Source organism: Ornithorhynchus anatinus, chromosome 1 (genome assembly GCF_004115215.2).
Source record: "Ornithorhynchus anatinus isolate Pmale09 chromosome 1, mOrnAna1.pri.v4, whole genome shotgun sequence".
Taxonomy (NCBI): Eukaryota; Metazoa; Chordata; class Mammalia; order Monotremata; family Ornithorhynchidae; genus Ornithorhynchus; species Ornithorhynchus anatinus.
In genome coordinates this window covers 53,249,658-53,273,900 of record NC_041728.1, presented here as the reverse complement: position 1 = coordinate 53,273,900, position 24,243 = coordinate 53,249,658, and the positions used below count along the sequence as shown (strand labels likewise).

Genomic DNA, 24,243 nt, shown 5'->3' with positions numbered 1-24,243 from the left:
TCTTGAGACAGATGCCAATGTGATACTATCCCTAAGTGGAGAATGCAAGAAGCCCTGGTCCTGAAGGTAAGTCTATTTTCTGACCTCTCCCAGGCGGAAGGCATTTTCCACCACAAGGTTGCAAGGACTATGCCAACACATACATGTTCGCCCCACTCGAATGGAGTTGCTTATAAAGATGGGGAGGACAGGAGGGGGGAGGAGGAGGAAATGCCGGCTGAGATGATGATGCCAACATTCTCCTGTAGCTCCCTTGCCCACACGCTCCTCCTCACGAATTGACCCGCTCATTGGCTCGGAGAACTACTACATCACAGCACTCTGGTATTACATAGCTATAAATTATTTATTTATATTAATGTCCATCTCCCCCGCCAGACTGTAAGCTCTTTGTGGGCAGGGAACGTGTCTGCCAACTCTGTTGTATTGGACTCACCCAAGCGCTTTGTACAGTGTTCTACACACAGTGAGTGCTCAATAAATGCCATTGATGATGATACATGGTAAACAAACCGCACAGCCTTATTTCTGCCCACACTCCCCACATACGGGGGTGGGTACGGTTTCTCTGGTGAGGGCGGTTCTGGATGCTTTCTCCCATCAGCAGGGCTGACCGCACCTCTGGTCGAGGGCACGGCTCCAGGAGTAGCCAACGGTCTCCTCTCTCTCCATTCCCTGGGCATTAGCCTGGAGAAGGGGAGACCAGAGAGGGTAGTGGAGGAAAGCACCCGTTCTTCCGAAGAACTCCACACACTTTCACATCTAACATCTTATTCTGCCCTTGTGGCATCCCCGGCTAGGACTGGGAAAGGCACAGGTCTTGTTGTCCCCATTTTACAGATGGGGAAACTAAGGGTCAGTGATTCTGAATGATGACGGTGAAGATGAAAGTGGATTAAATGGATTAGATCCTCTGTGCTGTCTTGGCCGCTACTGGGTCAGCCGAAGGCCATTCCCACGGCAGTCTGTCAGACACAGGAAAGGAAAGGTTTGGGGGGCATGGCCTCTTAGCTGAGAGCTGGGAGCTGGCCATGGCATCCAGGTTGGTGTGGTGCCCTGCCCTCAAGAAAGGAATTGCGTGTTTTGAGCAGGGACAAAGAGACAGAGGTGAAAAGAGCACCAGCTACACGGCGGCATAAGAAAAAGGACAGTGAAATAGTTTCAACTTCTTGCTCCTAACATACGGACTGGGCTTGCCGCTCCCCAGTTCCAAGGAGGGGGATGCCCATTATAAATGGATAGTTATAAAAGGCACTGTAACACGGTAAACAGCGCTTCCATCAGTGGATTTCAGAAGTCCTCGGGAGTTGATTACAGCTTGGGAAAAGTGCTTGTTGGGATTCTCTCCTGGGGTAGGGAGAGTTTGGGTGAACAGGGAGATAGGGTGGGGGGGTGGGGTAGAGTTCTGAGGGGCTGGGCCCAATCCTAGGGCCCGCATCTGTATGGTGGTGGTGGTGGGTGTGAGGGGAAGCAGGTATCAAGTTGGAACGGCTGAATTCTGGGGACTTTGGTCCACTGGACCCCACCTGGGCCCTTCATTGTCTAGTTGGGCGTTCTGATGTGGGAGAAGGCCAGGTCTGATGGGAGCCAGCATAGGACCAATCACATCTGATTGGTCCTGGACAGGCCCGGGACCTGAGGGACCCGCCCCCACCCCCAGCCGGCCAAACCACCCCAGGGGTCTGGTCCCTGTTTCAATTCCCCCTCTAAAGCTCTGCTGCATGCCCCTGCCCGGAGGTTGGGGAATAGGGGAGGCTTTCTTCATCTATTTCCCTTCTGGCATGTGTGAGGTCTGGATATTTCTGTGGTGATGTGATGTCAAGCTAATGTCCAGAGTGAAACGGTCAATGAGTGCCACCCTGCGTATTGCATAGGAAAAGCGGGGCTGACAAAAAGCCCGATGAGAGCTGTGTGTGTGTGTGTGTATGTAACACATCACAGTAGGTTTCCAGTCAGCCACAGGTCTTTGGAAAACACTGCATGTTGCTGAGATGGATGGCTCATTTCCCAGTGTCATATCATATATAACATATACACACATACACACTCCCATAGGTAAGTACAGAACCAGCCTTTGCCCTTATAGGAAGTTTGGTTCCTTGACGACAGGAGTTTGGGTTTTCCAGGTCCACTGTCTTATAAATAAATTGAAAATCGATCCTGGGCTCGTGCTTGAGCAAGTAGGCTTGATGAGGTGCGGGAGGGCATCGTCGGCGCCGGAAGCATCTGTCATCGACGAGAACGAAGAGGCCGTGATCCTGGGGCTGGGCCACCTCGAATTTCTCTGCACATTGAGCGCTCAGCTGCAGAGCCTGGGTGTCAGGCCGAGATGCCAGCGTCCGCAGCTGCTTGCCGGGCTCCAGGAAGGAGATGGAGATGAAATCCTGCCAAGAAGATGCAGGTTACTACCTGGGTCAGCGAGTCAGAGGCAGGGAAAGGGCTGGAGAGAAGGGGGCGGGGGAGATGTCTGACTCCCCTATTTTTTGGGTGCCTCTTCTCACCCACCCACCCTGCTGCATTTGTGCCAGGACCCTCAGCACAACCTGGGAAGGAGCGATTGGTCAGTGGGACCGACTTCCCAGTTCTGGACTTGGGAGTTCTGTCCTACCACTACCAGATTCAGAACACATCCCATTAGAATCCCAGTCTTAACTTGGGTGGCAGGAAGGAACCTGAAAGACATGGTTGTGGCTTGGCAGCAGAGGGTGTGGGGGAGGAAGAGGAAGAAGAGGAGGAAAAGAAGAGGAGGAGGATGAGGAGGAGGAGGATGAGGAGGAGGAGGAGGAAGACAAAGCAGAGTTACCACTTCTCTTCTGGGGGGACTGCAGTGACCCTACCACCATCCCTCTGACTGAGCTGGTTCACCCCGAGCCTATACCCTGGCCAGAATCCTTCTGGGAACCCCCACTGTCTGTTCAGAAGGACCAGTCCAGCAGGGCTGGAAGCTGCTGTTGGGGCCACCACTCTTGACTGAGGTAGCTGTTCCTCCCTTCCCACTGGTAAAACCGGTCCTCCTGGATGTCCCTGCTAGAATCAGCCCTGCTAGGACAGGCGGTAGCCCCAGGGAGGGAGGAGGAGGAGGAGCAGTGTCAGAAGGCAGAACAGTGTCACCCTTCCCTCTCTCCCTCTTCCCCTAGATCCCCTTCTCGTTCTTTCTCTTTTTTGCTCTCTCTCCCTCCCCATATTGCCTACCTTCACACCCCAAATAGGCCATCCCAGTGGGCGGTATTGGTCCCTCTCCTGGAATGCTCAACCCTCTCTCCGGGGCCAAACGACAAAATAGCTGGGAGTGTCTCTGCAGGCTGGTTGCCTGGTCGTCCCAAACACATGATATGAGCCAGTCGCCCTCTCCACTCCCTGGCCCTTCATGCAACCTGTGCAGCAAGACCACCCGGAAGTGTTCCGGTGCAAGGAGAGGGGGCGTGCGCAAGCTCAAATTCACTCCCAGACATTCCTACACTTTTTTTCCTGGCAGCAGGAGACAACGTGACCCACAGAATCCGGCAGCTGAACATGGGGCAGTGCAGGATGCCACCGGTGGATAGAGAAATTATTTCCAGTCAAATCTACCCAGGGCCCATATAATCCAAAGAAAATGCCCTTTTCAACTCCACCTCCTTCCCTATCCAACTGTAATATCCTCTGTGGTATTTTGCATAATACTCTAGGCAGTGGATACTGACCAGTCATTCCGAGCCCTAGAGGTTAATTAGTGTCTTTGTGTGGGCTTATTGTTCATTGCCCAGACTTCAGTGTACAAGCCAAGTTTATGACACAACCTGCGGCCTTGCTTCAAAGTCATGTCCCATCTAAATCTAGAGTGTGCCTGGGACGAGGCCTTTGATCCTCCCGCCTTGCTCCTACCACCTCTGCGTTCCTTTCTGGAGGTCCTGTAAGCAGGCACCGCTACTGAGCCATGCAATTCAATGGCAAGATTTACAGCTGAGGGACGCTGTAGGCATTTAAAACTTAAAAGACTGCTCTTAAAGGCTTTCAGTGCATAGTGTAGGGCAGAGATAGATCAGCACCCTAGCCAGACTAAGATCCCAGTCTCTTTCCAGCCTCAACTGGGCCCATTAATTCATTCAATCGTATTTATTGAGCACGTACTGTGTGCAGAACCCTGTACTAAGCACTTGGGAGAATACCATATAACAATAAACAGACACATTTCCTGCCCACACAAGCTTACTGTCTGAGGATGTGTTTCTATTTCATGCTTTTGTTACCAAAGTGCCTTACTTTAATTATTTACTCCCCACAACACCCCTATGAGGCAGGGTTCAAGTATTATTATGCCCAATTTACAGCTGAGGAAACTGAGGCACGGGGAGGTCAATTGGCTTGCCCAAGGCACACAGAGAACGGTGTCAGAGCCGGACTTGAACTCGGGAACTCCGACTTCCAGGGCGGCTCTCCCACCATCACGCTGTCTCCCCTGGCCCATTTGGTTGTTCGGTGGAGCCATGGAGGGTCTGGTTCAGGCTCATTCCCAGATGCCAGGCAGAGCCACCTGGTCTATGGGAGGGTTTCTGTGGTTTCCCCAACTCCGGGAGTCTCCCCACAGAAGGTGACTCTCCCCTCCGGAGCTGAGGGCTCTGAGCTCAGCAGAGACTCAGTGATGAGAAGCAGCATAGCGTAGAGGATAGAGCATGGGCCTGGGAGGCAGACGGTCATGGGTTCTAACCTCGACTCCACCACTTGTCAACTGCATGACCTCAGTTACCTCATCTGTAAAAATGGGGATTAAGACTGTGAGCCCCACGTGGGACAGGCACTGACTGTGTCCAACCCAATTTGCTTGCATCCAACCCAGTGCTTAGATATAGGGCCTGGCACATAGTAAAGCGCTTAACAAATTCCTGCAAAATTATATTAACTGTTATGACGAGGAAGCCGCTGAGGACGATTCACTGACCTGCACAGACGAGCGGGAGGCCCGGGGCCTTGTTGAGGGGTCCTCCTGCGTCCCAGCGGTGGATGGAGTCTTGAACCTCCAGGCTCAGCTGACGGGTGACCGTGATCTTGTCAATAGTTCCGGATGTGCTCCAGGGCCCCGTAGGTGGGTGGTTAAGTAATAGGAACCTGTTGGGGACAAGGGGGAGTTCATCACTCAGTGGCCCACGAGGAGCTCCGTGGGGTCAGGCTGCTGCTTGCCAAGCCCGATCACCCGCTCTGGGACACAACAAAAAACCAGGGCTTGCCAGCTTTTCTGGGCTTTGCCATAATCAATCAATGGGATCTGTTGAGTGCTGACGTATGGGAGCAGAACACTCTGTTTAGTGTTGGGGGAAAAGAAAACAGAAGTGAGCTCATTATTGGCCGGGAACAAATCTGATAACTCTGTTGTATTATACTCTCCCAACTGTTTAGTACAGTGCTTTATACATAGTAAGCACTCAATAAATACCACCGATGATGGTGATGATGATGACGAATAAAGTAAAACACACATCCCCTGCCTTCTGAGAGCTTTCAGTCCAGTGTGGAAAAACAAATGGATAAAAACGATTTACAAACCTACATGAGAACATAAATTCCCACATAGCCAGTGGGTAAGTTGATTTTTATTGGTAATCTTTATGGATTTTTACTGGGATACATTTGAAGCAGTCAGGCAACAGTATGAATGGAAGGGAGAGAGAGAAATAGAGGAAGGGTGAGAGAAAGACAGATATAGAGAAAGAAAGAAAGAGTGATAGAGGCAGAAACAGAGAGAAAGAGGCACCCAAAACTATGAATGGACCCAATATAGCCAGGTTTTTAAATAATGAGAAACAGGGTGGCCTACTTGAAAGAACATGGTGCTGGGAGTCAGGGGACTTGGTCAAGTCCCAATATCTTTATGCCTCAGTTTCCTCACCTGTAAAATGGGGATTTAATTCCTGTTCTCACTCCCTAGATTGTGAGTCCCAAGTGGTACAAGGGCCTGTTTTGATCAGTTGGACTTGAATCTGTCCCAGCACTTAGAGGGAGGTTTTTTTAAGGGCAGTTCCAACACTGCCTCTACCCCCACCTCCCAAACAGCTGTTCAAAGCCCTGAGCTCCTCTTTCAGGGTCAAACATTGCTTACCCAAGTCTTTTTCCCCCTGATCTCTCAGACAGGTTCATGCTAATGGAAAGAGCATGGGCCTGGGAATTGGAAGACCTGGGTTCTAATCCTAGCTCTTCCACTTACCTGCTGCATATGACCTTGTGCAACTCACTTAACTTCTCTGAGCCTCAGTTCCTTCATCTGCAAAATGGGGATTCAATACCTGTGCTCCCTCCTACTTAATCAGGTCACCGTCTACAGTGCTTGGCATATAGTAAGCACTTAAATACTATTATTATTATTACCAGGAAGTTAATAGTTCTTGGATTGTTCTTTGGAGGAAGAATGAGCAGAGCATCAATGTGGGAGAAGCAAAGAGTGCCCCTCTCTTATGAATCAACGCCTTATCGTGGCAGGAGAGTTGGCATATGCCTTTGAAGCTTAGAGCTATGCCACTGAGAGATATCCTCTCTCTTGGGTTACCCATAATGGAAAGGTCTAAGATGAAGCGTCAAAGTAGATTCACCTGTGCTGGACAGCAGTGGCATGGAAAAGAGTCAAAGGCAGATGATCAAGTGATCAAAATGTTGATCAAGGACAATGGCAGAGACTTAAGTTTTTACTGCTTGGAAGAAGACAATGATAAAGAAAATTCTATGGATTAAAAAAAAAAATCCATAAAGTCGCTATGAATTGGAAGAGACTTGGTGGCATTTGAAGAAAAAGAGTGCCTACTGGCAAGGAGGAAGGCCTAACCTGTCCAAGAGGAGAGCGGCCCTGTGGCAGGATGTCACCTGTGGAGGGTGGGTCAGGCCTCTTTACAATTGGTAACTCTGTTCTCACTCAAAATACATGCATGATGGTATTTGTTAAGCACTTACTATGTGTCAGCCACTGTTCTAATCACTGGGGTACCTACAAGTTAATTAGGTTCTCCTGCCTCCACCCTCTCACTCGGGCTTCCCTATCCTATCTGCCTTCTCTTCCTATGCTCAAACCCTACTGAAACCCCACCTCCTCCAGGAAGCCATCCCTGATTAATCCACGACATTATCTCCCTCTAGACTATAAGCTCACTGTGGGCAGGGAATGTGTCTTACCAATTCTGTTGTATTGTACTCTTCCAGCGCTTAGTATAATGTTCTGCACACAGTAAGTCAGAGAAGCAGCATGGCTTGGTGGAAAGAGTATGGGCCTGAGTGTCAGAGGACCTGGGTTAACCCAGCTCTGCCAATTGCTTGCTGGGTGACCTTGGGCCGGTCACTTAACTGCTTTATGCCTCAGTTCCCTCATCTGTAAAATGAGATTAAACCCTCCTCCCTCCAACTTCGACTGAGCTGCATGTGGGACAGGGACTGTTTCCAACATAATTATTCAGTATCTACCCCAGTGCTTAGAACAGTGTTTGACACATAATAATAATAATAATGTTGGTATTTGTTAAGTGCTTACTATGTGCAGAGCACTGTTCTAAGTGCTGGGGTAGACACAAGGGAATCAGGTTGTCCCACGTGGGGCTCACAGTCTTAATTCCCAAATGCTAAACAATTACATTAAAAAAATGCTCAATAAATGCCATTGATGATGATGATGATGACTCAGTAGGGAACAATACAACGCCCACCCTTAGCCTTTAGGTTTCATTTCTATCCTCAGCCCTCATGATCAGATGTGTATTTTAATGTATATATTTAGTGACACATTGAATTATTCATTCCACTGTTTTGCTGTGATGGGCTTGTACTGCTTCCCACCTTATCCTTCTTACTCCTGCTTTCACTATCTGTATATTGTTTTGTCTGTCTTCCCTGATCTTCAAATGTCAAGCTCCTTGAGGGCAGGGAGCATCCTCTAGATTGTGAGACCCACGTGGGACAAAGGCCTGCGTCTGATCTGATCATTTCACTCTACCCCAGTGCTTAGCAGAGTGCTTGGTACATAGTAAGAATTTAACGAATACCACGATGATTATTATGTGTCCAGCTACTGTTCTTCAAGGTGCTTAATGCAGTGCCTAGAACTCATTAGGTAATTATTATTATTATTATTAGCTGTTCAATAAATACCGGTGGGTAGCTGACTGATTTTCACTCACACTTGCCTATGGAGGGATGGGAGGCTTGCTTGGCATTCTGGGATTGAGAGGAACTCTGCTGAGGATGTCCTAAACAAAAGGCCTCCCCTTTGCTAACCTCGCCTCCCACTCCCCCTTTACCTCTCACTCTGACAACTAAGGATATTGGGGTTGGGGAAGGGGATTTGCCAGCCTGCTCACTTACTGCAGCATGGTCTAGTGGATAGAGCACAGGCCTGGGAATCAGAAGGACCTAGGTTCTAATCCTGGCTCGTCCATTTGTCTGCTATGTGGCCTTGAGCAAGTCATTTACTTCTCTGGGCCTCAGTTCCCTCATCTGTAAAATGGGGATCAAGACTGAGCCTCATGTGGGACATGGACTTTATCCAACCTGATTAGCCTGAATCTAACCCATTTCTCAAAACAGTGCCCGACACATAGTAAGTATTTAACAAATACTACTAAAAATACACACATACACCTATTGTGTGGCCCTTAATAGGCCACCTTTTGTCTTGTGGTTGAATAGGGTGGTCAGGACACTCACTTCTTCATGCAAGAGAGGGGAAAGCACTGAGAATGCTCTCTGTCTGGAAAGATATCCTGTAACATTTGATTTAAAGAACAAATCTCTCTAAAGTCTGGTCTGAGAGTGCTACTGGTTTGAGAGTTTTATAATGACTCCAAGGACCGCTAGATGGCATCTTGGTGCTCCCAAACCCCCCACCACATTTTATTTGGGGAAGGCAAGGAATGCACCTGCTGTTCTATCTCGCATAAGGGCCCGGGGGGAGTCTTGAATAAATGGGGGTAAGCAGAAATGTGGGTAAAGTTGTCGGCCCTCAGCAAAGGTCTTAGTCCGCCAAAGAAACGATCCATCATCGAAGTGTCCGCGAAAACCCAGCCTTCCCTTCCGGTTGATTCAAGTTCTCTCCTAGCTGGGTTTCCTGTTTTTCCAGGCTCCAGGGATCACTCCTCAACCGAAGGCCATCCACAGCCACATCTGTGCCCCTCTCAGAATGTGCAGCTGGGTTCATTTCCCCTCTCTCTCTGCTTCTGCGTTGCCCTTCCATGTGGATTTGCTTCCTTTATTCACCCACCCTCAGCCCCACAGCACTTATGTCCTCAGCTGAAATTTACTTTAATCGGTCTCCCCTTCTAGACTATAAGATCCTTGTGGGAATACAAATGCCAACCCTGTCGTACTGCCTCTCCCGAGCATTTAGTAGAGTATTGTGTACATGGAAAACACTCAATATATACCTTTGATTAGTTGATTGAAACCCTCTTGGATAAATGGGTCCCGAATCTGGACAGGTTAGATGGGAAGAAAGGGGCCCAAAAGGGGCAAAAATGGGGGGATCAAGAGAAAGGAAAGGTGGGCGGTAGGGGAGGAAAGGGACTTGGACTTTCTGGGCCAAGCACCTGGGCAAGGCCAGGAGCTGCTGGTCTCAGAAAGGATCCTGCCAAGGACTGGGCAAACAGAGTCTTTGGCCTTCCTTCGGCCACCCACACTTGGACACAGAGGGCTTCCCTCCTTGCCCCAGACATGCTGACACATCTTTTTTATCTTCAGTTTTTTGGGGACATTTGCCAGAGAAACTGAAATCCAGAGATGGAAGACCCCTGAATCCCACCTCAGTGGGGGTTCCGTCCGCCTAGGGAGAGGTATCCTTGCTGTGATGCCCCTTTCCCTGGCACCCCAAGAGGCCGAGGCACATAGGCAGCCACGCAAAGGTGGCACTCTGCTCAGGGGATCGAGCTAATGCGTATGCCTGGATGTTCAATACTTGAGCTCTTTGAATCAAACCGAAAGCCCAGATTGCTCAGCTTTCCTGCTACTCTTTGGTGGGAGCAGGAGCCTCAAACCCTGCCTATGAAAACAGCTATTGCTACTTGGAGATTTAATCACTAACAAATCTTGAAAGCAGGGGTTGGGGGAGTACCTATTAAGCCCAGAGAAGGTCAATCAGGTGATTACTTGTGTTGCGGGTGCCGGGGGTGCTCAGTGGTTCTGGGAAACCCAGGACCTTAGGCTGTCTGATGCAGGATGGATGCCTGACGTGGGTTAACGGGGCCTTGAGCCTTTACCGAAATGAAATGGGGGCGACGATTCCTTCTTCCATACCAGGAGAGATGGTGCGGGAGGAGAGATGGAAGTGATCTAATAATAATAATGGAGCTTATTAAGTGCTTACTATGTGCCGGGCACTGTACTAAGCGTTGGGGTGGGTACAAGCAAGCTGAGTTGGACACAGTCCCTGTCCCATGTGGGGCTCACAGACTCAATTTCCATTGTACAGATGAGGTAACTGGGGCACAGGGAAATGAAGTGACTTGCCCAAGATCACTCAGCAGACAAAATGGCAGAGCCAGATTAGAACCCATGACCTCCTGATTCCCAGGCCCATGTTCTATCTATTGTACCATGCTACTATTACTGTCCTTTCAAAGCGGGCCTCAATGCCCCATCCTTTCAAAAAGCATTTTCTACCACCACCAAGACTTCCAGAATGAATGTTGGCTCCCCTGATTTGGTCCAATCATCATCACCATCTGTACTGTACTAAGTGCTTGGGAGAGTGCAATAGAGTGTATTTTCTGCCTTCAAGGAGTTTACTATCTAGGGGGATTCCCTTGGCTTCTGGCTATTTTCATGGAATCATAGGATGATTCTCACATGTTACGAGTAAAGGGTGGGGTGAATGCCCGCCGAGGTAACCTTCAGTGGTCGTGGCCAATGCTCTGCTAGAACCTCAATCTGCCCTCCTAATTATTCTAGTTCCAAGTGTTCAAAAATGTTCACTTCAGTTTTAAAATTGCCAAGTATTCACCTTCCAGCAATGCTGCCTTGGGCCTCGGAGGCCGGTAGACCAGATGCCCGGGGCCTGGGTCCGGACCCGGGCTCGACACAGAAAAAACACTGAAGAGAAACAGGGAGAGAAGGTGGGGAGTCCCCGGAGCGAGCTCGGGGGGGCAGTCGATGAGTCTCTTACCTTCCCCCAGCTGCAGGGCGGGGTCCATGAGTTCCATCATATACTCCACGTTGAGAAGCATCTCGGTCAGGTTGCTGCGGGCCAGCACATACATGAGCACGGGCAGGAAGTCATCTGCGCCATAAGGTTTCCCTGGAACACAAAGGCATCGGTCCCGTCACTGGCTGCCTAGGGAGAACCAGGCGTTCCTGAGGGAGGGGCCCACCTCACCCCCAGCCTGGACCTCCCATCCACTGACTTTGGGCACACAAACACAACAGCCGGGAAACCCTCTGTGGGCTTGCCAACCACTGTTCCCTTTCAGAAATACCCTAAGCTCATTGCTGAAGTCTTTGTTTTGGTGGCAGTTCAGGGAACAGCTGAGGATATCACCCAGATGCGGAGGAGAAACATTTGGTATTTTTTTCCTTTCCCTTCCCACCCACAACCTGTCCAACGCTTTCCAGCTTTCCCTTCCATCAAAATTTCATCTCTAGAGGCACACTGGGCCTCTAGATTCACTGCTAGATTCTAGATTAAAGATTCTAGAATTCCTGATTTTCTAGACTCCCCGGCTGTCTAGTCACCCCACTTTGCTAGACTGCCTTGATGTCTAATACTCTGTGGCTCTCTAGACTCACTAGTTTTTTAGACTCACAAGTTCAGTCCCCCACAGGCTCCTTTGGGAACGGCCCAGGGGTTTATAATTCAGGACAAATGGCAAGTCCAATGATGGGCTATTCTTCTCACTAAGGACACATCTGGCCACAGAAAATTATTATTACAGTGGTATTTAATTGGGGGTATTTATTAAGTGCTTACTACAGGCCATGCAACTTATTAAGGGCTGGGGCAAATACAGTATATGCAGATCAGTCACAGCCCCTGTTCCACACCGGGTTCACAGTCTAAGTAAGAGAAAGACCAGGTGCTGAAGCCCCATTTCACAGATGATGAAACTGAGGTACAGAGAAGTTAAGTGACTTGCCTAAGGTCACACTGCAGACAAAAGGAAAAGTCTGGATTAGAGCGAACCCAGGTCCTCTGACTACCAGACCCGTGCCCTTTCCACTAGGCCATGCTGCTTCCATATCTAAGTGTTTACTATGTGCCAAGCATTCTGCTAAGCCCTAGAGTAGATAAAAGATAAGCAGATCAGACATAGTCTTTATCACACACGGGGTTCATAAGAGGGAGAACAGGCAACAAATCCCCATTTTGCAGATGAGAAAACTGAGGCACGGAAAATGAAGTGACTTGATCTAAGTCCCACAGCAGGCCAAAGGCAGAGCTGGGATTAGAACTCAGTTCCCCTGGCCCTCAGGCTTGTGTTCTTTCCACGAGGCCGCTCTGCTCCTCGGGATGGGAAGGATGATGTCCAGGGCAAGAACGGGTCTTTGAAGCCCTACTTCTCTACCACGGTCTCTTTCTGATGGGGTCCCCAGAAGGGCTGCCCCAAGAGAGGATCTCCTCACTTAAGAGCTGCTGGTGACTTCAGGGTTCTCCCGGGACCCTCCCAGCCACTGGGCCTCTTTCTGCTCCCAGACACAGGGACCAGAGACCCTCCACCTGGTCCTGGGTGGAAGCCGCTCTGAACCTCTTGGCTGTAGGGTGAAGGATGGGGCTGAGAGAAACCCCCCGGGCACAGCAAGGACGTGGTCAGCTGCAACTTACTCCCTGTCATAGACCGCAGTCCGGCATAGCCCGTCCTATCCAGCTCTCCTCCAAGGGAGCAGCTGCCTGAATTCATCGACTCAGAGGTCATGGGTTCTAATTCTAGCTCCGCCACTTGTCAGCTGTGTGACTTCAGGCAAGTCACTTCACTTCTCTCTGCCTCAGTTACCTCATCTGTAAAATGGGGATTGAGATTGGGAGCCCCACGTGAATACCTTGTATCTATCAGAGCATTTAGAACAGAACAGTGCTTGGCACATAGTAAGCGCTTAACAAATACCATAATTCTTATTATTCTTATTATTATTACTCGAGCCATTCCTGTCACTCTATGTGGTTTGTGTTATGATGGAGATTCCATAGGATTGGATGCAGCTTTCCTAGTCAGTCACGCTCAATAAACTCTCTCTGCCTTTGACCTGAGGGAGGCCTGGCAGGCCGACGGACCTCATTTGGAGGTCTGGGTTTTATGCCTAGGTGGGCTTAGGACAGTCTGGGGGGAGGGCGATGTGCACGTTTAGTCAGGAAGAGGCCAGCTTACTTTTCGACATCCCAGGTTTTATCCTCGGGGTCATTTTGCTATGAATTGTATCCAGGAGGGGAGGCAGCCTAATTGAGTCATTTCCCTAGCACCCCTGTGCCTGGCTAAGTGGCATCAGTACACTCTACTCTCGTCTAGTCTGTCCTTTTTAAAAGTCTTTTTCCCCTTTTATTTTAATAGGATTGCAGTGTTGAAATAGCACATTAGTCTCAAAACTTTAAGTTCTACTTCTGGCCCCAGAAAGGTCTCTCCGGGCACCCCTTGCCGCAGTCCCATGGGAGTATCTGTAATTTATTTATTTATGTATATTAAAGTCTGTCTAACCCCTCTAGACAGTAAGCTTATTTTGGGCATGGAATGTGTTAATTGTTGTACTGTACTTTCCCAAGCGCTTAATACAGTGCTCTGCACACAGTAAGCACTCAATAAATGATTGGTTGGATGAATAAAAGAAAGAGAGAGGGAAAGAAGGAAAAAAGAAAGAAGGAAAGAAAGAAGAGGTGGGAGGGCAAGGGAGAGAATAGCATAGTGGCTAGAGCATGGGCCCGGGAGTCCGAAGGTCATGGGTTCTACTACTGGCTCTGCCACTTGTCTGCTGCATGACCTTGGGCAGGACACTTATCTTCTCAAGGCCTCAGTAACCTAATCTGTAATTTGGGGATTGAGAATCTGAGCCCAACGCAGGACAGGGACTGTGTCCAATCCAAGCTGCTTGAATTCACCCCATTGTTTAGAACAGCACCTGGCACATAGTAAAGGCTTAACAAACACCATCAATATTATTATTATTAGGAATACGCTGCTGATTGGTCTTCAGTCAGGCCCACCAGCTGTGGGGTTCCTCTCTGCCCAGGATTTATATCATGTCACCCCTGATGCTAGCAATCTGTCTGCAGTCTCCTTTGTGGGGATGGGGAACTGGGAGAGGGAACCTTGACTCTCTGCCCTGTGGACCTAAATCTGTGGTTATCTAGGGGAATTTTCCCTGCTGCCTTTTGGGGAAAATTCCTGAGAAGAAACTGGCACTGCAGGGAAAATCCCTGAGAATTCAATTAAATTCAAAAATAAAATATAGGGAATCTCAGTGCTCTTCCCACACTGATGGAAAAGATGTGTCACAACACCTCTGTATGATGATGATGATGATGATGATATGGAATTTATTAAGAGCTTACTATGTGTCAAGCACTGTTCTAAGCACCAAGGTAGATTAAAATTAATCGGGTTGGGCACAATCCCCGTCCCACATGGGGCTCACAGTCAAAGTAGGAGGGAAAAGAGGAATTGAATCCCCATTTTGCAGATGAGGAAACTGAGGCAGAGAGAAGCTAAGTGACTATGTGCCAGGCACTGCATTCAACTCTGGATAGATACAAAATAATCTTGTTGGAAACAGTCCCCTGTCCTACATGGGGCTCACAGTCTTAATCCCTATTTTATAGATGAGGTAACTGAGGCACATAGAAGTTCAGTGACTTGCCCATGGTCACACAGCAGATGGGTGGAAGAGCTGGTGTTAGAACCCAGGTCCTCTGACTCCCAGACCCGTCCTCTTGCCACTAAGCCATGCTGTTTCTTGAGACAGGAGTGGGACTACCAAGGAGAAGAGATGTGATTAAAGAATCACTTGCTCAAATTTCTGGGTCAGATTGAGGCCAACAACCTACACACCAGGACCCCAGGACATTAGGAACTTTGCAGAGAAGTGGCACTCTGACTTGTGCTTAACGGTAATGATAATAATAATTATGGTATTTGTTAAGCACTTACTATGTGCCAAGCACTGTTCTAAGAGCTGAGGTAGAGACAGGTAATCAGGTTGTCCCATGTGGGGCTCACAGGCTTCATCCCCATTTTACAGATGAGGTAACTGAGGCCATGAGAAGTGAAGCAACTTACCCAAGGTCACACAGCAGACGAGTGGCACAGCTGGGATTGGAACCTACAACCTCTGACTCCCCAGCCCGTGCTCTTGCCACTAGGCCATGCTGCTGGTACAGAGAAAGGGAAATTTGGGAGAGATAGCTCCAATGATATACTTCCATGGAATGCCCAAAGTTTTTGACTGAAAAAGTAGATCATTTTCCCAAACTCACATCTATCAGCATACCACAGCAAAAAATCATACAGGAGTGGTCTCTCCAACCGTCTGCATGGCTGAGTGGAAGATCACAGGGCAAGGAGTCGGGAACCCAGGTTATAATCCCTGCTCTGCCACTTGCCTACTGTGTGACCTTAGGTAAGTCGCACTGCTTCTCCGTACCTCAGTGTCCAACCTGACTATCCTGTGCCTACTCCAGTGGTTAGCATAATAATTGCTGTAAGATCCTTATGGGCAAGGAATGTGTCTATTAACTCTGTTACATTGTATTTTCCCAAGTGCTTAGTCCAGTGCTCTGTACATAGTAAGCAATCAATACGATTTGATTGATTGATTTGCAAATACATTATTATTATTGTTATAAACGGATTCTGTGCCAAGGAGCTACTTGAGTCAGAAAAGAGGCCGATGCAGTAGAAGAGAAAGAACTTCTCATATCCTTTCAATCCCCACTCTCAAAATCCTTGCTGGGGTTTTCCCACTTAACAATGCTGAGGCACCTCCAATCTAGATCTACTCGGGGCTTCCCACCAGCTACTACAGCCCTGAACTTTGTCAAGACAGGGGCATTCCCTGCAAATACATGCTGTGCACCCGACACTACAGAGAATTTCAGTTTCATTCTTTCATTCATTCAATAGTACTTATTAAGTGCTTACTGTGTGCAGAACACTGTACTAAGCACTTGGAAAGTACAATTCGGCAACAGATAGAGGCAATCCCTACCCAACAACGGGCTCACAGTCTAGAAGGGGGAGGCAGATAACAAAACAAGTAGACAGGCAGTTTGCAAAGGAGAGCAGAGCCTGTTTCCTCCTATGGCTTTGGGAACACCTGTACCCTGCGCTTGTTAATCACTAGTACTTCCTGAGCACCTCCTATGTGCAGAGCACTGTGCTAAGCTCCAGGAAGAGAACAATGGAGGTAGAAGACATGATTCTTTCCCTCAAGAAGCTTATAGTCTAACTTTGGACCTAGCTTCTTGCTAGTTTTCTAGGATTGTCCGTAGCAAAACATCCACTCCTCTGCCTCTGGTAAGAAAACTGAAGAAGAAAGATGGGACAGACTGGCTGCCTAGAAGTACAGTGTAACAGAGTTGATAAACAAGTTCTCTGCCCCCAAGGACCTTATATTCTAGATGGGGAGACAGACGCTAATATAAATAAATAAATTACTGCTATGTACATAAGTGGTATTAGGCTGAGGGTGGGGTGAAAAAAGGGTATAAATCCAAATGAAAGGGTGATACAGAAGGGAGGGAGAAGAAGAAGAAATGAGGACTTCGTTGTGGAAGCCCTCTTGGAGATGTGACTTTAATAAACTTGTGAAGGTGGGGAGAAAGACGGTCTGTTGGATATGTAGGAGGAGGGAGTTGCAGGCCAGAGGGAAGACATGGGCAAGGGATCAGTGGTAAGATAGTTGAGAAAGAGGAAGAGTGAATAGGTTGGTGTCGGAGGAGCAGACGGTAGTAGAAAATCAGAGGGTTTAGCTATGAGAGGCTGAGCTGATTGAGGGCTTTAAAGCCGCTGGTAAGGAGCTTCTGTTTGATGTGAAGGTGGGCAGACAACCGCTGGGGATTTTGGGGGAGTGAGAAGACATGGACTGAATGGTTTTGTAGAAAAATGATCTGGGCAGCAGAGTGAAGTGAGGACTGGAGTGGGGAGAGATAATAGGCAGAGAGGTCAGCAAGGAGACTGATGAAATAATCACTGCTGAATAGGAAAAGTGTATTAGCAGTTTGGATGGAGAAAAAAGGGTGGCTTTTCTTGATGATATGAAAGTAGAACTGTTGGGATTTGGTGACAGATTGGATATGTGGGTTGAATGAGAGAAATGAGTTGAGGATAACGCCAAGGTTATGGACTTGTGAGAAAGGAAGGTTGGTGGTGCTGCCTACAGTGATGGGGAACTCAGGGAAAGGACAGGATTTGGGTGGGAAGATGAGGTGTTCTGATTTAGGCACATTTAGTTTGAAGTGTCAGTGGGACATCCTAGTAGAGATGCCCTGAAGGCAGGAAGAAATACAAGATGGTAACAAAGGAGAGAGATCAGGGCTGGAGATGTAGATTTGGGAATCATCCACATAGAGATGATAAGTGAAGGCATGGGAGCAAATGAGTTCTCCAGAAGGGGATCCTAAGCTGAGCCTTGAGGGACTCCCACAGTTACAGGGTGGGAGGCAGAGGAGAAGCTTGTGAAAGAGACTGAGAAGAAATACCCAGAAAGATAAGAAGAGAACCAGGAGAGGACAGGGTCAATGAAGCCCAGGTTAGATAGTGTTAATGTTAATAGAAACATTTCCACCACTCCTGGAGCCCACCAAAGCTGAACTCAGAACTGGACATGTCCCCTTCCTCCTGAGGCCTGGAGAGGTAGATGCTTGTGAGGCGTCTGGAGTTTGATTGCCAGCATTTACCAGTGTCCAGGGCAAGTTGTGAAAAGGTGAAAAGGAAGCACTGGATCCCTAAGAGTTGGAACCAGGTGTCAGCGTTTGGTTTCTGGAGTGGAGCTGGATGCAAGGACCTCTCTCAATAATAATAATAATTGTGGCATTTGTTAATCACTTACTATGTGTCAGGCACTGTACTAAGTGCTGAGGTGGATATCAGCAAATTGTGTTGGACACAGTCCCTGTCTCACTTGGGCTCACAGTCTCAATCTTCATTCCACAGATGAGGTAACTGAGTCCCAGAGAAGTGAAGTGACTTGTCTAAGGCTACACAAAAGACAAGTGGTTGAGCTGGGATTGGAACCCATGACCTGTTGACTCCCAGGCCCAAGCCCTATCCACTATGCCATGCTGCTTCCCCAGAGGCAGTGGGTTAACCACCCAAAGACAGAGACTTCTCTGCCCCTTGCCACCTGAGCCAAATTTCCCATCCTGGAGAAATTCACTGGGTCCCTGAGGTTGGTGTTCACACTGATAGTGGCAGGACCTCAGATCCACTGTCTCCTTGAAAAATCCCCCTTCTGTCCGTGGCCCTCTCACCCGTCGCTTTTCCCTCTGACAGTGTCACCTTGTTTCTTCTCTTTGGAGGCTGGAGGAGCCTACAACACTGGGGCTGGGTTCAGGAAGTCCCTGGGTCACAAAACTAGGACAGAAGACAGGGAGGTCAGCAAGGGGACGGATGCAGTAATCAGGGTGAGATAGGATAAGTGCTTGGATTAATGTGGTAACAGTTAAGATGGAGAGAAAAGGGTGGATTTTAACAATGTCGTGAAGGTTTAACTGATAGGATTTGGTGACAAGTTGATTATGCGGGTTGAATGGAAGAGATGTCAGTGATAACACTGAGGTTACAGACTTGTTAGGCAGGGAAGATGGGAAAGTCAGGGAGGATGTTTTGGGTGGGAAGATAAGGTCAGGGGCATTGCATAACTAGTTGGTGCGTCAGAGTCTCGTTCGTTATCGGAATCCCTATATTATTGAATTATTGAAGTTATTGAAGGCCTACGGATGAGATAACTGAGGCACAGAGGAGTTAGATGATTAATTGCCCAAAGTTATACGGCAGTCGAGTGGTAGAGCCACGATTAGAATCCAGGTCTTTTAGAGCCTGTGCTCTTTCCACTAAGCAACACTACTTCTCCATTAGAGTGGGACAGTGAGAAGTATTTTCCGTGACCCCAAAGTATATGTAGAATGGACCGCTGTACCCCTCAGTTGCAGGCCCAGAGCAGTGACTCCACTGCACTATGATTAGTCTGACCCTGAGGATGGTGTTTTGCCTCCAATCAATCAATCGATCACATTCACCGAGCACTTATTGTACACAGAGCACTATACTAAGTACAATTTAGGAGTACAATTTAACAGAATTGATAGACATGTTCCCTACCCACACGCCCACCTATCCAGAATTTAAATAATCTCTGAGACTGTATTGTTCCTCTTTTGGCTGCTGGGAGTGCTTCAAATCTAGCTTTTTATTGGCCTAGAGCCTGGTTCAGTGCCAGGGGTGTGTAGTGTAGAAGGCTCACTCAGTAAGTTCACTCAATAGCTGCTCTGTTGGCTTCCTGGCTATCGGGCTCAACCTAGTACATTTTAACCAGTCAATCGATCAATCAGTCATATTTATTGACTTACTATATGCAGAGCACTGTACTAAATGCTTGGGATCATACAGTGCAACTGAATTAGCAGATACATTCCCTGCCCATAATGGATAACTTCTAGAGAGTAGGGGAAGGCAAGAGCCAGGTTTATTATTTAACATGCCCTCTTGAGTGCTATGATAAAAAATAAATCTCCTAGACAATTTACTTGATCTTGACCAGATCTAAGAAGAGCACAGTATGCATGTGGGAGTTACAAATTTTTTATGATAAGGTGTGAGCAAGGGGCCAGGAAAAGTGGCTCCTATTATTTTCATGGATCAAGTATACACTCGTGCAAGAGACACTCTCTCAGATGTGCTCACATTCATGGATGCAGGCTCACTATCAACTGTACTATCTTTGAGTCAAAGGACAATGCTACAGTATATGAGATGGGGGGGGGGTGTACACATACCAACACACACACACACACACACACACAGTAACTGTGAAGGTTCAGTTTTCAATAAATCCACTTTTTACCCCAAATGATTAGTCTATTTCTCGAAGATACAAGTTTTCCACTTTTAAAAAGCTTGGTAAAGCCTTATGCCCAAGACTAATAAAAAGTTCCATGTCTCTGCTTCCTTTCTCCCTAACCCCCAATAACTTATTCTGCACCGAAGACTGCCAGGGGCACTTTAAGGAGAACTCTCCAGCTCAAGATTTTCTGACATGCCCTAATTCACATTACCAATAGCTTGCTTTTTCTGGAAGCCAGAACATTTCCCCCCTTATAAACTTCCATAAGAGGCTTACTTTAGGCCTTCTCCTCCAGAACAAATACACCCTCTTGCAAGGGACGTGAAATATTCTCGCCACCAGCTGCTGGGTGGATGACTGTTTAAAATGGAATTGGGATGAATTCAGTGCACGATCTGAACAAACTGCCTTTCTGCCTGTGTCTCCATAGAGGAATTAGGGTGGGTCTGCCTTTCTCTGCAGAGTGTCTGAATGACAGAACGAGGCCAAGGGAGGAGCAAATGACTTTTGGAGCTCAAGGCTTCCTTTTGGCTTCCTTTCGATTGGTTCAAAATTCAACCCATTGATGATTCTGCCCAAGGTCCATTCTGTTTGCTCCCTGAAAGCAGGGGGGCTGCTAATCACATTTTCCCCAGGTTAAAAAAAAGAAAAATAAGTATAAAACACACCACAAGAAGAGTTATGTAAGGTAGAACAGGACTGGAAAGTTGTTCAGCCAATATAGCTTCAGATGGATGGATGGGGCACATGGTGTTTGTATGTACTTCCATGCTCCTGGGGCCAAACCCAGAATATCAGAACCATTGGCTAAAACATTAACAGGACACATATTGGGTGCAGGGCACTGTACTAGGTACTGTTGGTATTCCTCAGGATATGAATTTTTTCAGTTTAAAAAAATTATGAGGTTTAATTTTTAAAACCTGAGCTGAAATTGGATTTGCCTTTCATTTTAGATTTCCCAAGATGATTTTCTGGTCCAGTAGCTCACCACAAAGAGAACCAGCCAGGGAGGGTGGCACGGATGCCACTTACCCGAGGGGGGAAAGATGCGGCTAGGGAGAGCGTAGCAGAGGCGGGGTCTGACACTGCTGGGACCTCCCGTGGTCTGGGCCACCAAGCCGGGGGAGAGTGGAGGAGGAGCAGGAGGCTCTGAGGCTGGCGGCAGCTGCAGCAGCTGGATCAGGGACTGGATCTTATTCTCAACTCCTCTATGATTCATCACTAGATCCCAGCCAAGTTCCTCAAAGTCCCTACATTCATACCTAACGAATTCCCACATCAAGCTGGCCTGGGCCGAGGACCCGGCCGAGAGCGCTGCGAAAGGTAGACTGAACTGAGGTTTTCCCAGCCCCCAAGAAAACGCAATCCACTCTCCAGGGATGTACCTCTCACTTGAAGACAAAACATCACTCTACCACTGGGAAGGGAGGGAGGTGGGGCAGAGGCTTTGTGGGCTGGTCAACATTTTGGGAGTCCCTGAAGAGGTTCTGGACCCCTCTGCCGGGCACTGCTGGGGCCCTGGAGAAGATTCAGAAGTTACAGTCCGGCCCTCGAGGAGGGCACAGTCTACAGAAGCGCCCTGTCCCCTACTTAGAATGTGGCAATCTACCAACCTCCTTTGTTGTCCTGGGGTGGCAATCCTTCCCCTAATTTAAAGGTTTCGAGGTCTTCAGATGAAAAGACGCTCTGAAAACAGCTGAAAGAATATTTGCCTAAATACAATGTTTTCACAGAAATGGGAAGAAGTCCTTTTAATGATACTCTTTGTTAAGCGCTTACTATGTGCCAGGTACTGTACTAAGCACTGGGGTGGATAGAAGCAAATCAAATTGGACACAGTCCCTCTCCTACGTGGGGCTCACAGTCTCAAGCCTCATTTTACAGATGAGGTAACTCAGTCCCAGAGAAGTGAAGTGTCTTGCCTAAGGTCACACAGCAGACAAAGGGCAGAGGTGGGAATAGAACCCAGACCCGTACTCTATCCAGTATGCCACGCTGCTTTTCTAAACTGAGGAACTCTATAGGAAGTGGGATTATTACAGCAGGCACAACTTTTCCTTGAGGGAACATTTGGATGGTCTCCCTCAGTGGCAGGGGGAGCCCTGCCCCAGAGAGCCAACACTCTGCTTCTTTCAGTACTTCTGTTCCCCTGTCCCCAAGAGCTCAGAGCTTGCACCCTGCAACAGCAGGCCATGTTTCTGGCAGCCACACCCCAGTGGGGGTTTGCTACTTAACTGAAACCTGCCTCCCAGCCCCAAGAAGGTATGTTCTTGTAGACCACGCTGATTGGCGGGCATAGGCTGTTTGTGGGTAGTGCTTTACTTCCAGCCGGCAGGCTGATCTCCCGTGGGCTGATCTGATCAGCAATCTCACAGGATTACACACAAAGGATTTGTCTGGTCCAGGGTTTGTACTGAGTTTTTGAAAATTTAAAATAAATATGAGAGAGAGAGAATCTGAGTCCTTTGTACCCGTGCAGGGGAAGGAGGGAGGAGAAGACCTGCTGTAGAGAAACCCCAGAGCTCAGTAAACCCAAATTTCACCACAAAAATCCCCCATTGGGTGTAGAACCTCAGCCCTGAACTCTAAAACCTTGAATTTGTATAGTGTTATTCCCCACCCACCACCAAAACACTTTTGTGAGCACCCTTCTGCCTCTAGGGCAGGGAATGTATCTGTTAATTCTGTTGTATTGTGCTCTCCCAAGCGCTTACTAGAGCTCTGCACATAGTAAGTGCTCAATAAATAACACTGATTGATGAATTGATTGATTGTATTAACTATGCATTTGGATCTGTACCCTTAAGCATTTGATATTCACCCTACCTTGGGCCTCTCAGCACTTATGCACATCTTCACAGTCTCCCATTTCCCCTCCCAGTTATTTATTTCATTGCCAGTCTCTTCTCTCCAGCCTGTAAACTCCTTGTGGGCAGAGATTTTGCCTACCAACTCCATTTAATTATACTCTCCTTACTGCTTAATATAGTACTCTGCACACAGTAAGCGATCAGTAAATAACACTGATTGGGCAGGTCACTTAATTTCTCTGTGCCTCAGTTACCTGATCTGTAAAATGGGAGTTAAGATGTGAGTACCAAGTGGGACAACCTGATAACCTTGTATCTATCCCAGTGCTTAGAACAGTGCTTGGCACAGAGTAAGTGCTTAACAAATATCATCATCATTATTATTAAGGTCACACAGCAGACAGGTGGTGGGGCCAGGATTAGAACCCAAGTCTTCTGACTCTCAGGCCCGTGTTCTTTCCACTGGGTCCCACTGCTTTCCACCTCAGCCCTCAAAGTCATGTGAGTCACTGTACTAACAGCTCATGTGCCATGATTCCGTGTCTGTCATGCTCAATGAGCTCCACCTGCTCTAGGAGACCGGGACACAGCACAACGCTTCCAGGTTGGTCAGGACCTTCCCTCACAGAACTGGGGGGCTCCTGCTTTCATTTCCTAGGGCAAGAGGCTGTAGCAATAGGAAGGTAAACCAGATGTCTGGCTTTCCTGGTCCCCAGTGCTGCTAACAGACCCTGTTTCATTTCACAAGTTGATGCCCCCGTGTGATTTATTTTTAGCATGTTATTTCGAAGTGATGTACAGTGAGCTCAGAACTGTTGGCTCCTAGGAAGGCTGTTAGTTCAGACGGCCATCAGCCGTGCTGGCTGTATTATTCATATTCTGGATGGTGACTCGGGGACAAAAGAGATGGGCCTGCTTCCCTACAGAGGGACTCTTTGGAAACGAACATAGTGGTTTACCATACCGCCTTATTAGTTTTTCAGCTTTTAGAAATGACCTCAAGCAAGTCACACATTAACACCAGAGAGTCCGCTCGGCTCTTGCAGCCAAGAGACATCTTGCCCCGAGAGTCTGAAAACTGAGTTTACACCATAGAACTAACCCAGGTGTTTCAACCTTTTTTGAGAAATTCTATCCTTGCCGTGTCGGGGTGTCCCCCGAAGCGCCCCCGCCCCTCATCTCGTCCCCTTCATTTCCAGGCAACCTGTGCATAGTCTTCCCCACCCCCACACACCTGCACCACCCACAGAAACAGTCACTGGAGGCAGAGCCAAGGTGGGGAGCAGGCACGGTGCAGCGGGGGGGACAAGAAGCTATTTCAGCAGCTGCAGCAGCTGCCATTGTCTCCCCACAAGGCCTTCCAACTTCAGGCCGGAGGGGCAGCTTCTTGCTGAGTGCCTGGCAGGGACAAGACTCGGGGGGAACCACGGCAGGATCAGGGAGGAGCTGT

The 24,243-nt window shown here is 48.3% G+C and overlaps 1 protein-coding gene across 1 annotated transcript in view; it reads right to left on the bottom strand.

Annotated features, from left to right (window-relative positions):
* Nucleotides 1-1,952: 1,952 nt before the first annotated feature.
* RIN3 (Ras and Rab interactor 3) overlaps nt 1,953-24,243 on the bottom strand; it is an 86,868-nt gene continuing 64,577 nt past the window's right edge. The window contains 6 exon segments of the mRNA XM_029071473.2: nt 1,953-2,384; nt 4,919-4,942; nt 4,944-5,030; nt 5,032-5,064; nt 5,066-5,085; nt 11,105-11,236. Of these exon segments, the coding sequence (XP_028927306.1) occupies nt 2,019-2,384; nt 4,919-4,942; nt 4,944-5,030; nt 5,032-5,064; nt 5,066-5,085; nt 11,105-11,236 (662 nt within the window). The 3' untranslated portion in view covers nt 1,953-2,018.